Here is a 14,094-nt window from a genome sequence, read left to right on the forward strand (position 1 = left end):
AGGCAAAGGCCTTTCACAGCACTTATAACCTGCTCCTTTTTAACTGGAGATGCTGGGGTCCAACCTGGCATCTTCTACACATGAAGCAAACGCTCTACCATTCAGCAGCATGTGGTCCGCAGAAGTTCCGTACACAGATTATCAAGGATGGTAATGAATGGGAAAATTATCCTTTGGGCCTTTTGAGCTTCCAAGTCCTGTTTCATGTCCCTAGCATAGTTCTCCAAGTGATCTTACTGGGAGCTATCCACTCATCCCCAAGTCATTCGAAACCAGTTATTTGGGACTAATGTTTTATTGACAGTGGGTGAGCTTTCATAGGTCATTACCTACTTCATCAGATGACAGCAGAACTGTTGGGGAAACCAGCTGGTCGAATTTATATGAAAGGACTTTCAAACGGGTGTTCACATAGAAGACTTATGTGAACGAAGACAAGATCACAAAAATAAGATTACTCACTGCTCTTCGGAAGCGAGAAAAAAAGTACTTGAATGATTGACACAAAGGATAACAATATTGTTTTTTTGCACCCTTCACTACCCCATATATCACCCTTATTAGTGAATGTTCTTTGAGAGTTCTTGCATACACGTTCCACCATCTGATTTCCCTGGCTTGCAGTTAATCATTCTGCTGGTATCTGAGGAACAAGGTAATAATCCACAGAAGATCACACTCTGTAAATAAAAAAAATTACTGAGTCTAAAAAGTGCAGTGGGATTTCCTTAATATTATTTTCTATAAAGATTAACACGAGAACACTTGCATAGTTGAGTGATATTATAACGTCAAAGGCAAGGATTTATGGTAGAGGCAGGATGGAGAGCTTCTTTTAAAGGTGCTCTATTATTCATTCATTCAGGGGCTGATTAATTTAACAAGACTCCATTAGGAACAATGCTTACAGTTCACATTTCTGACACACAGAGAGACTTTCAGGTGATGATCGTGGGAGGCTAATGCTGGATCGGCACAGGAATAATTACAATTCATTAAAAACAGAGAAAATAGTACCCATCAAGGATTCTGAATCCTGCACATGGGCAATTTGCTAACACTGTTAATACCCTGTTAACCATAGCTGGGGATAAGTGCATGACCAACTATATACTGGGATTCGCTGCATGAGGGCAACTGTAAAACATGCAGTGATTAGCACTCCTCCGTAGCATGCAAGGACACTAGGCGACGGGGCTACTGAAGTTCAGCATCTCAATAAGGCCTTCTCTAGACATTACTTTTCTGCACGAGTTATGCACTCGTTTGAAAGTGCTTCCTGCAGTCACACAGCTGCAGGAATAGCTTCTTTAAAAAAGAGAAAGAGAGCCCAAACAGACCTTGCATGGCACCTTGTGGGTAAGAAGGGCTCCTGCCTTCCTCCCTCCAATCAGTTTTCTCATGGGCAAACTGCAATCAGAGATAGTTATTTCACTCCGTGTGTAGAAACTGTACATATGGATCAGAAAAACTGGCAAACTAGCTCCCTCCTTCCCGTGCATCATTTTTACCTGAGAAAACTGGAAGGGGGACCTTTCCTACTCCCCAGAGCCATTCTGAGCCTGCTGGGGGGGGGTCTCCTTTTATTTTTTATTTTTAGAAGCAACTCCTGCAGCTGCTGTGTGACTACAGGGAGCATGTTAAAACGAGTGCGTGCCCATGCAGAAAAGTAACATCTAGCCAGGATCTAAGAATGAAGACTATTCATACCCAAACGCTGTTTTACTTTCTTCCTCAGATTAATTTTGGATCATATTAGAAGTTCACACTGTTTATGGCAGTGAAACTCCACCACTAATGGGGACCATGAGACAGAGCATCTGGGAGGCATGGCTCTGCGAAGCTTTTGCTATCCTTCCCTCCACCGGCTACTGTACCTTCCACTTGCCCGGCCCACATTTCAACAGTCTGCAGCATTCTTCTGCCCTCTGCAGCCTCTTTGCTCTTCTCTACACAAGTTTAGCACTTCCTTTCGTTAGTACACTTCCCGTCGAGTCTCTCACCAAGGAGCTCCCTCATTATAACAGCGGCACTCTATGCTATTTCCTCCCACATACATATTCCCCACTGCCTATTCAAACACATCCCTCAGCTCTTGGGATGCTAGGAGCTCCTTTTAAATGTGGTGCTTGAGAATACTGGAGTCCACATGTGTTTTGGTGATCACCGGATCAATAGTTTTAAAAAAAAGCCAAAGAAGGATCAATATTCTAGTCTACCTGTTGCAACAAATTAAGCCTGATGAGCGGCAAGAAGCAGTGAGCCCTGAAATTAGGAGGCCTGCTTCAAACCTGCCTTGATAATCACTCCAAGTTCAGGGGTAATTTGCTCAGGTTTTTCCCCCCAGTCAATCGAAACCAACAGCTAGAAGCTGGAGGGCTTATTTCACAGGGCTGTTAAACCAGGGTGGTTTAACAGGCCAACAGGATCCAGGCCTAAGAGTGCTGGGTCTAAAAAAGTCTGGTGTGTGTTAGGTTCTGTTCTAATGGGCTAGGAAATGTTTCCTTTTCTTCCCAGTGAAATAAAATGGTTGTCGTTTTTTTGTACTGAAACTCCGGTGTAGAATAATGGAAATGTAAGCTATTTTTGGTAGACATGATAAAAGGAGCAGCGGGCCTGAGGAACCGCAAAGCTGTCACAAGAAGCGCCTTATAATGAACAATCTTCTGAGACTACACGCACATGAAGACGCCTTACACTGAGTCAGACCACTGCTCTATCAGGTCAGAATGTCTCCTCTGACACTCTCCAAGGTGTCAGAATGAAGGTCTTTCACATCACTTCCTACCTGATCCTTTTAATTGGAGATGTCAAGGACTGAACCTAGGTTCTTCTGCAAGGTGCTCTACCACTGAGCCATGGTGCGTCCCTAAAGAGAGACAGCCACAGCTCCCGATCAACTGTTTCTATGAGGTTTACAAGATAGAACCAGGGCTTTTTTTCAGCTGGAACGCGGTGGAACGGAGTTCCAGAACCTCTTGAAAATGGTCACATGGCTGGTGGCCCTGCCCCCTGATCTCCAGACAGAGGGGAGTTGGGATTACCCTCCGCTCTGCCAAGCGGGCAACCCACTGAGGGCAACCCGAGGGCAACCCACTTTTCTCTGAGGGCAACTCACTGAGTTCCATCACCTCTTTTCCCAGAAAAAAAGCCCTGGATAGAACCATGAAGTGGCTAAATGGTAGCAGAGGAAAGTGATTGATGGGCCTTCACAGGCTTGGCTGAAGGAAGGACTTGTAGGCCCACTAGGGTAAATCACGAAATTCTTTTACTAAGGTGTTCATCTTTCAGAAGTTATATAGAAGTTTCTCTTCAGAAACAGAAAGAGATGAGACTAAAATTGTATCCTCAATTCAAACTTCTGTTGCACCACCTGTGCTCCATGTTGTCTAATGTCAGTCCTAGAATTGATTATGTTCTGTTTCGGTATTTTTTTCTACTCTGTATTGGATTTTTGCTAATACTGTGTCTTTTAAACTTGTATCTATTTACCCTATGGCATTGTTCATGGAAATGTCCTTGATACTGTATTGAAATGTACTTGGATACTGATTGTACTATTCTTATACTGTGTAATCCGCCTTGAGTCTCAGTGAGAAAGGCGGACTATAAATGACCCAAACAAACAAACGTTAATTGCCATGGAGGAGACACCAGTGAACAGAAGGTGGAGCACTATCACAGGACTTCAGCTAATGTCTGACAGTAACGTTTGAAAACAAACTCAGAGCAGGCATGAAGGTCAGGCTCTGAGATCTCTTTGCATGTGCCTCCAGTCTGATTGATGCAGAACCCAGCAGCACCAACCCAGTGCTGAGAACTATGCCTACCATAAGAGCACCGCTTAGGTTCTCCTGGGTGTCTGCTTGCATCCCCTGCAAGGAATGATGGCACCAGTCTTCATTATGCCAATTAGAATGGAATTTTCTGAAACATCTAATCAATTTGGGAGCACAAGTCCCACTGACTTTTATAGGTGGATTCTTACCAGCCTTCTGCATTTTTCCTCAACAAGCTCACATATCCCCTTCTTTGACTCCCCCCCCCTGAACTTTTAATAATAAACCAGAACCCCCAATTGTACAGTCAGGTGTTTTCCCTCCTCCTCACATTTCTCTCCTGCGAGTTATTCCCAGTGTTTCCAAGTTGCAAACAAGATGCAGATACCTATTTTCTTTGCAGACAGATTGCTAGAGAAAGAGTAGCTGGGAAAGTGGAACACTGTTGCCGAGGACGATACTGACTACAATAAAATTTGCAGCCACTGGTGATTAAGGGCAGGGCTTTTTTCAGCTGGAACGCGGTGGAATGGAGTTCTGGCACCTCTTGAAAATGGTCACATGGCCAGTGGCCCCACCCCCTGATCTCCAGACAGAAGGGAGACAGATCTCCAGACATAGCCGAGCGATGTGGAGGGCGATCTAAACTCCCCTCTGGCTGGAGATTAGGGGGCAGGGCCACCAGCCATGTGACCATTTTCAATGAGGGCGATTTAAACTTTAAAACTCTCCCCCCTTGTTCCAGCTGACCCAAAGTGATGTCATTGTGCGGTTCCACCACTGAGTTCCACCACCTCTTTGTCCAGAAAAAAAGCCCTGATCAAGGGTACCTATTGGCTGAGGGATGGAGGGAACATATGCTTACTCTAGGACGTCCCGATTGAACTGCTTCTTGCTATTTCCGAGGAATTCTCCAATCATCTGGCGGCTGAGTCCTTTGCGCTGTAGCAGGAAGTGTGCCACTCCAATTGGTGTGTCTGGGATGAAGCCCCGAGAGATAAGGAATTGGATCCCCTTATCTGGATTTCTGGAATGTAAGGAGAGGTAATGGTGAATTGTATGTTTACATCAGAGTGTAGAACACTACTGTCTTATTTATTTACATTATTTAAAGTCCGTCTTTCTCACTGAGACTCAGATGGATTACACAGTGGAAGTTACTACAGTCATTTTTAACAATATTTCAATAAACAATGGAATAAGGTAGATACATATAAACTTGCGAAGATTTAAAACCAGCAGTAATCCAATACAGAGTTGAGGAAATGCTGAAACAGAGAATAAGCAATTCTAAGACTTACATGTTAAACAACACAGAACAACCCAGTAGGATCACATTTAAAGCAACAGACAGTACATAGTAGTAAAGTCTATGATCCCTATCTCTTTATTGGTGCATCTCTTTGAGATCACTTCCTTATAGTACAGCCCTCCTCTCTGAATAAAAAGCCCTCTTAAATAATTGTGCATCATTTGTGGAAGGTCAGGAGAGCGGGAGTGGGAACTTCTCTGACCTCTTCAGGGAGGCCACTCCATAAGGTGGGGGCCACCACAGAGCATCCCTTGTATTATCAAAAATAGGGTCTTTGGCCTGTTTTCATACCAGTGTTGTAAGGTAGAGTCAGGTGAGACCAGGAAGGAAGAATGAGACCAGGGCGAAAGATATATAACATCACTATGGGGACTCAGTTCCTTTTTTTTTTTTTGAAAAATTTTATTAGGTGAGTACAAATTACACATATAGTTTTCAATTAAAAACCTAAATATCGATTTCCCCCCACCCTTTCCCTCCCCCCTTTTTCAGAGACTTCCAACAGCTTTCCAACCCATATCTTATTCTATAACTTACTTATCTATTCTCTCTATGTGTTATATATTTCCTATTACATTAATAAACTTAATATTATCCCTTAAGATCAAATCTATTCAAAACTTAAACTTAACAATAATTAAAACTTCACTTTAAATGGTAAAGATCCCTATCTCTAGTAATTTCCCCAATTAATAAATTTCAAATTGCCATAATTTCCCCTTCACGTCCCACCTATGGGGACTCAGTTCCTAAAGTGGATCCTTGTCATGAAAGTCGGGATTTTGCTCCTTTGCTTCGATAAATCTGGTTCTGCTGTTATTGTAGCACAGACATGAGACAGGAAGGACCTCTTTCAAAAGACAGAACAATTTAATTCTTATAGCTTCCTCTTCAAAGGAATATCATCAGTTGTTCTTACATCCATCAGAGACTACAGTTCCCAGGATTCCCTGGAGGAAAACATGACATTTAATTTTTGCTTTATTCTGTCTGAGTTGCTGAAACGGCAGCCATAAAAAACTGTCTGAAAGAGTTTAAATGGTTTTGTTTTGGGTTTCAGAGGTTTACTTTTGTAATTGGTGTGGGGCTTTTAATTATTGTTGTATTCTGTTTTCAGCATAAGATCCTTTGAGCATTCATGGGATGGAAAAGTGCCATATACATTGCCTAAAATCAATAAACAATAATAAACAAAAGTAGAGCAGAGCCCTGATTTGTGGTCTGCCACTGAATCTGAACATTTGGTACAATATCTACGTAAAAGGGACCCACTCCTTCAATGAGAGTCCAGTCATTCTATTCTTGTCTGAAGCAGAGTTTCTGTATTACCTCAGCAGGACTCACAAAGCTGCAGTGGGGTATATACCATTTGCTATGGGGTATGTACTATTTGCCAGTATTGTCCTTTGTTTTCCTTTAGCACCATGCACCATACAATTCATACTCTAGTCTGTGCTGTCTCAGAATTTAGCTGGCAATATTCCCTCCTGTTTTTTTGAGGACTTCAGCAAGGTTGGCTGAGTGCTGTGGAATTCCTACAGCTCCCCTGGCTTCCCTTCCGCCTACAGAGATGGTCGCCCACACAGATAACTGCGATGAGAGCAACACTGCATAATGAGGTTTTCTCTATGCCAGGAATCCCACCCACTTGCCGTGGAATATGCTGTTGTTTGAAGTGCTGAGTTACAAATGCATTCCATCAATTCACAGGCGCTTGTCACAATTCAGAATATTACTCAATAATTGCTCATGAGGGGAGTGAGATGATTGACGACACGGAGAAGCAGGCCACAGAACAGACCTCTTGGGCCACATAGACCCAATTTCGTGTTGGGCAGCAGTTATATGATGGTAGGTAAACTACTGGTGTTATTAAATCCTGTCAGGTAGGTTTATGTAACACAGCAGGCCGGCATTTATTAGTGGGAGCAATAAGTATTGTTGTTCTGTGGGGACCATTTCCTATAACTGAGGACTCGTATACACAATCACACAGCGAAAAGGAATCACATTAAAGTCATTTGGCAACCAGGTCATTGTTTTTATTATCACTAAGAGTATTGCACAAGAGGTAATTAATTCCACTGGGGGAAGCTGGAAAGGAAAAAAAAACCAAGCTGTGATTGTGATTCAGAAGGAGGTGTATGGTACTGGGAGGGGGAGGCAGGATGGAATATCACCAGGCTGTAAGGGCTTATCAGAAGCACGGTTTTGCGTGGGCATGGCTGGGCCTCAGGTCAAATCAGAATTATGCAGCATTCAGTAAGCTGGCCATTTCTACATTTTAAGAAAGGTCCCTTTTTATCATTCAGCTTAGAAGTGGGGAGCTTGCTTCATTCACTTCATTTATACCTCTCCTTTTCTCCCCAGTGAGGCAACAACATTCTCCTCTTCTCCATTTTATCCCCACAACAACCCTGAGAGGTAGAACAAGCTAAGAGCATGCAGCTGGCCCAAGGTCACCCAGCTAGCTTCCATGACAAAGAGGGGAACTGAACCTGGGTCTCTCAGATTCTAGTTTGACCCTCTAACCACTACTCCACTCTGGATTTGCAGCAGGTGACCTTTATTCTCAGGATCAGTGCTAGGCAATGGGCAGATGTCAATTCCTATACGTCAGGCAATCAAAGTATATATTCATTACAACTTTCCTTCGTTGCAGGGTTCGAAGCAGATTTGCCATCCGGGGTTGTCTTTTGGACTCCATAGTGCTTCACACAGGCCCAGTAAGAACGATACTAATGTCAGATTGTTGACTCAATGTATAGGATACAGAGAAGTAGTCAGTTGGGTCATACCGTTAAGTACGCCCAGTCCTAGAGGTTGTCAAGCCAGCCTGACTGTTCCAATCCCAGCTTCTCCAGATCTCTCCCCAGTTTTGGCACAGTGCCTAGGACATTTCTGCCTCCCTACTCATTCCTTCACGGGATGGAAGACCAGCATCTACCTGCTTTCTCCAGGGCTTCTCACTCACCTGGAGTAGACTAACTTAACCAGTGCTCATACCTCTCCTCCTCTTTCCTCCTTAGTCCTTCTGCCTTGCCTTTTAAGGAAACATGGAGTGGCACTCCCCCCCCCCCCAATCTGAGACTTCCCACTTGCTCCCCTTCATCCACCAGTTCCTGTTTTCTGGGGAAACAATTCATCTCTAGTTCACCTCCAAAGTGACTTGTACTTTCTCTGAGAAAATAAGGATGATGGTGCCTACTACTTGGAAAAATTTCACTCATCTTATCAAACCCTTTCATTTCCCATCAAAATCCCATGAGTAGTTCACCTGAGGAAGAACTGACAAATTTGCTTTGCATTATTTAAGGGCTGTGTTTCAGTGGCAACTCTAGGCATCCTCAGGGCAACGATATTGGTGCCTGTTACGATCAGTACGGCCACCAGCTCAGGTGAATGTAGCTTGTCTGTCTTCTGACAAGCTCGCTTCAAAGCAAACCAAGCCACAAAGTAGAGGGACTGTCCATTTTGACTCCAGAGGAGGAAATGTTAGGAATACCCAAGCAAACCACAAAGCAAAACATTTCCTTTATGCCCCTTATGCACCTCAGAGCTGTTCCTCATATTATGATATTTAATTTCAAGCAATACTGCTGTAATTCTGTTACATAACTTAAAATCGTAGGCTGAGATCTAAAGAGCTATTTTAGGTACACCCAAGAAATTGGGCAGAAAATCGACCTATTCAAAAAGGACAGTGAAATATGAAAAGCATAAGCAGCGTCATGCATCTCTGAAATCTACTGTCAGTATGATTCCAACTATGCACAGACTAAGAGGGCAGGTATATGTCTGTGATATGTATGCAGTTGCCAAGTTTAGGCTTTTGGGATTAGAAATCAAAGCTAGAGATTATAATTATCATTCTCTTATTACTACATTTAATATGCAAACATTTCTTACAGTGGGCATGACCAAGCAAAGTTACATTACATTTCAGCGGAACTCTTGCAGTGCAATCCTAAAGAGCCAATGGACTTAGAACAGTCAATGGACTTAAAAGGGTGTGACTTTGTCTAGGATTGCACTATTAAGTATGTGTTCTTCTCTCTATCAACTAATAAATGGGACTCCGAAGTGTTCAACCGGGACAGATTTTGGCTGGTGGAGTTAGCCAGCCATTATTTGCTATTGTCACTGACTCCTTCTGTCCCAAAGGGAGGGGTCACTCTCCCTTCACACTGGGCTTTAGAGACACTGGGAAGAAACAAAAATCTGTCCTACTTCCCAAGACTTGGGAAGAGATGTACCCCCTCTTCCCATTCCCCCATGTTTTCTGAACATGCTGGAAAATTTAGAAGGAGGGCAGGGTCTGACTATCCTATCCAGAAGTAAGAGATATCTCTCACATCTAAATTCCCTGTGATGTGTAAATGTGTTGCATAAAAGAAAGGAATTCTTATTTAACAGCAGGTGACCAGAAAGACATTTAGGATTCTTGCTGGTCCCCTAGCAACTGCTTCTGTAGTCTTCTGATAATGCCCAAACTTTTTAGAAAACTTCCCCATGCACAATGTACATAGGTTACACTTCTTTCTAGTATACATTTCATCAAGCATCTAATTAAAATTAAAACCACAATACCATAACCAGAACATGTGTAATTCCATCAATTATCCTATAAAATGGGCAAAATATAATCACATAGGAAAGAAAACTTTACCATGCTAAATATTCCTATTCAGCATATTCTCTTTTTCCTCCCTCCCTTGATAAGGAATCCAGGTGTGTAGGCAAGAAAGAAGGATGTCTCATTCCTTCTAATTTCAAAGAATTCAGAGGAGCGATTGTGATGTATGAATGCAGTTGTTCGCCAGCCTGACTGTGAGAACTGTTGGAACCTCGGAACCTTCCTCAATAGGAACATGAGGCAGAGAGAGAACAGGGCTCCTTCCATCGCTCCACCGGGCCAGCTGTCCCTCATCTCTCAGGCTTGAGGGACATAGGCTGAGTCCACCCAGGGGTGATTCCCATTTCACTCAAACTGTCATTAAAGGCAACGAAATTCGCAGTGGAGCGTCTGTATGGATGTTTTCCCCTGTGCTTTCCTCACCAGCCTGCCATTTACCCCACCCAACCCCACCCCTGCTATCAGCAATGTGCTTTCTTCTATTTTTAAAAAAACATTTTCAGTAAAAACTATAGCAATATACCTACAGCCGATTTTTTTAAAAAATGACAAAAAGCTTACCAGAAACTGAGGAGAATGACGGGAGGGAGGGGAAATGGAGGCAGATATAGCACCAGGTATAGGCAGGAAGATGAGGAAATCTGCTCCCCCTCCACACGTTCTCCAAACCTATTTTCAGTATGGTCTTTCAAAAAAGACTGCACCAGAATAGGTTTTGCAAAATCTACAGTAGGGAGATCCGGAAAGATCATACAGAAAGTGAGTTTCAAGAAAGTGTGGGTGGAAAGCTATAGATCTACAGTGGAGCCAGGGAAAATCCAGAAGGGTGACAGAAGTACAACAATGCCACATGGAAGACAAAATAAAAAACACTCCGGTATGGTGGGATATGTACTGGTTAAAAACATAGTCAAATCTGCTAAAGAGGTTATCTTCCCCCAAAACTCTTTGAAATAAAACCATCTCACATGACTTCCTAAATGCAGAAAGTGAAGGTGCCCCCCATCCAGTCTGGTAGGTCATTCCTAATTCCGGGACCTGTCACAGAAAAAGCCTATAACCTAACTGTTGCATACAGACCATTCTGTGAGAGGATACCCCCAGCAGAAAGATGCCGGAAGAGCATAGCGGGCATTCAAGAGGAGAACCCAAACTCAGGGAATGATTAGCTGATATTTATTTTATGTTTGTATTTTACTTCACTTACTTCTCCCCAGTGAGGACTCAAACTGGCTTACAATCATTCTCCTTTCTTCCATTTTTTTCTTCACAACAAACCCTGTGAGGTAGTTGGGCTCGACATGTGTGACTGGCCCGAGGTCACTCAGCGAGTTTCCATGGCAAAGCGGGGATTTGAACCTGGGTCTCCCAGATCCTAGTCTGTCACTCTACCACTATAAATGTGAGTTGAGTTACCTTAAAAATCCCCAACCCAACTCGCATTTCACATATCATCTAAAGACAGACCCCAGTTTGCAGGGCTGTTGTGAGGGAAGGAAGAACCATATATGAACTTTCAGCTTCTCAAAAAAAGAAACATGTAAAAATATTTACAAGCTGGCAGGGACTAGCAAAAGAGAGGCCAATAAGGTTACATTTTTACTAGGACATTCTGAGCAAAAAAATACTCCACTGCTACTGGGGTTTTGCTGGGCAGCAAGGTCTGTGCATACTGGTGTCTCTTCACATGACTGCCTTCTACTCCTGATAATGGTGGTTCACTGTCGCCGTAAGCAAGTGGTTACCCTGCCCCCTGTAAAGGGGGCCATGGCGTTGCCATATTGCAAGGGTTTCTGGACAGCATGACAACAACACTAACACAGCCCTTGTGTGACTGCAATGCATTTCATATAAAGCCATCCTAACTCTGGTAGAATATATGAGAACAAGCAAACGCCAACATTCCCCGAAGGTTTGTTGAGGTTCAGACAGTCACACCAAGAGCTAACAGATAAATCCAAAGCTCCTTTTACAAATCCAAAATGGGATGTTTTTGACCCCTGCTGACTGGAGTTTCCAGGCTGCTGTGCCTGCAGTTTTTTACACCTACTGCTATTTTTCACAGAACGTTGCCCTTAGCGGAGAAACAAACTAAATTGTCTCTGTCAAGTGCAAAACTCTCCCAAGCCCATGAAAAGAAAAACAGCAGCCAAGATGTTCAGGCCAAAGTAGCAAATCTTTGTATAGTCAGCATGAAAACTGAGGTAATTTTTCTTTTTTTAAAAAAAAACCCAACTCCTTTTGTTTTACAGCCGCAGATGGTAATTGGGATATCTAGCCCTTATTCTCACACAATCCTATTTGGATGGCTACCAGAGATGTCTTCTGTGCTCTAGGAGCGAATCATATAGACATGCATTCTTTTTTCCCTCCCATGTCTGTAGCAGAGGATCAGTGTGGTAGCCGCCAGACCATAACAGAGACTTGGGTTCCCACAGGTTGCTGAACCTCTAAACATGAAAATAATATTACTGGATTGAGTCTACCCAAATTGTTTCTAGTAGACTATTGTTGTCATGAACTGAGGGAAACTCAAGAGGCACTGAACATCACTACTACTACTACTACTACTACTACTACTACTACTACTACTACTACATGTAAGCCACTTACATGTTAAAGAGGTTTAGCCCAATGCGGTACAGCCGTTTCCTCATGGTATCCGTGGAAAGAGTAGGAGATTTGCAGCTGGCTGGATTTTCACAGTGGTATCGTGGAAGGCTCAGGATCATGGCCTGCAGGGCTTCCTTCGAGGACAATTCAGAGGCGGACTTGGCTGAGGTGGAGGTGCTGCTACTGCTGAGCTGCTCTGAATTGTCTACATTTTCAGCCTCTGAGCCCTTGCTCTGCCCTGTCTCATTGTTTGAGTCAAACTGGAGCTTCTGCATCATCATTTGCTCCACCTCTGTCTCTCCTCCCCCCAAGCCATTGGTGTTGACATTCACCTCAGCTACAGTGTGACTGTTCTGGAGGACTGCAGATTCAGGCGGCCTTTCTGGGGCAGATGGAGGCTCTTTGGACTTTTCCCCTTCTTCCTCTGGGATTTCTTCGATTTTGGCAGATTGAGAAATCCCGGCTTGGGTGTTGTTAGCAAGGCAGTTTGCCATAGACACCGAGGTAGATGAGGAGACGGAGATGTTCTTGTTATCAATCTGGACAGTGACATCACGGAAGGCCATCATAAGGGTGCTGCTGCTCTTGGGCAGAGTATCTGGCAGCAACCCTTCCTCCTTCTGTTGGTCCTTCAGTTCAGCTTCTAAGTCTTGGTTTGGCTGCATCGCACTGGTACTAAATGTTTCTCTTATCTGGTAGGAGCTGCCATCTTGAAGGGAACACATTGTCTTTAGGCTCCATGTGCTGAGGGCATCGTCAATAGATTTGGCCAAAGACTGGACTTGCTCTGTGAAAGAGTCCTCCAGTTCAGTCAGTGCCCCACTGATTGTGGCGGGCAAAGATGGAGATCTCACCAAAGGGATGCCAACAAAATTGTATCCTTCGACCAGGGCTTTCTCAGCAGAAAAACTTTCAGAGTTCTGGACTCGGACTTTCCTCAGTGAAATTCGCCGAGGCATGCGGCTCTCCAGGAGCGAGTTCCGTATCTTCTCAAAGTTTTTGCTGAGCTGGTACTGGCGGAAGGCCGTCTGGATCGTGCAGGCTGCCCTCCGAGAGACCAGGTGACCCCCATATTTGTGCTCTAGCATTTCGATCTGAAACACACCAAACAAGATTTTTTTAATTGATTTCTGAAGAGTTTCCATGACCTCAATTTACAAACAGATTACTTCCTAACGATACTCTCAGGGACTCAATATACTGCATTTGTTTTTCCTGCACTGCGGTATTTTGAAAACTATCTGCTCTGCACGCAAATTCAGTAGTGAAGGGAAATTCAAGCTCTCTTCACCTCGGTGCTTTACTTTCTAAACAGGACACTACGAGCTTCAGAATGTTGACTGAGAGTTTGCGTACTCTGTAATTTCAGCTATATTAGTCCTGTAAGCTATTTTAACATATTTATTCAATATATTTTAAACCTAACCCAGCAACTATGCAGTGGGGGTAGTGCACAGTATAATATTAAATACATTAAAGGAGTAAAACAAATAAAAAATGTTAAGTATTCAAATCTCAGCCCCCACCAGCATGATGCCAACTAAAGCAAAGTCTTCTCTTGCTTCCAAATCTTATCTTTCCCAGACCGGTTTTGCTACAATCTTTTTGAGAAGGTGCATATCTTTGAAGACCCTGCCCACATCAACGCCATTTTCCTTCTGTCAGCCCCTCGTAGCTGCCGTCTTAATTACTGTACCACCACAGGGCTCTTGGAGGACTTGACTTTATAAAGGTAATTGCTATTGCATTATACC

At 43.5% G+C, this 14,094-nt stretch overlaps 1 protein-coding gene across 1 annotated transcript in view; it reads right to left on the reverse strand.

The window, feature by feature from the left end:
• IQSEC3 (IQ motif and Sec7 domain ArfGEF 3) overlaps positions 1-13,428 on the reverse strand; it is a 35,458-nt gene extending 22,030 nt beyond the window's left edge. Inside the window, exons 1-2 of the mRNA XM_054988950.1 lie at positions 12,341-13,428; positions 4,645-4,806 (exon numbers count right to left, since the gene is read on the reverse strand). Of these exons, the coding sequence (XP_054844925.1) occupies positions 4,645-4,806; positions 12,341-13,428 (1,250 nt within the window). The remainder of the gene's footprint in view (positions 1-4,644; positions 4,807-12,340) is intronic.
• Between the last annotated feature and the right edge of the window lie 666 nt (positions 13,429-14,094).

Source organism: Eublepharis macularius, chromosome 9 (assembly GCF_028583425.1).
Source record: "Eublepharis macularius isolate TG4126 chromosome 9, MPM_Emac_v1.0, whole genome shotgun sequence".
In the NCBI taxonomy this organism is placed as follows: domain Eukaryota; kingdom Metazoa; phylum Chordata; class Lepidosauria; order Squamata; family Eublepharidae; genus Eublepharis; species Eublepharis macularius.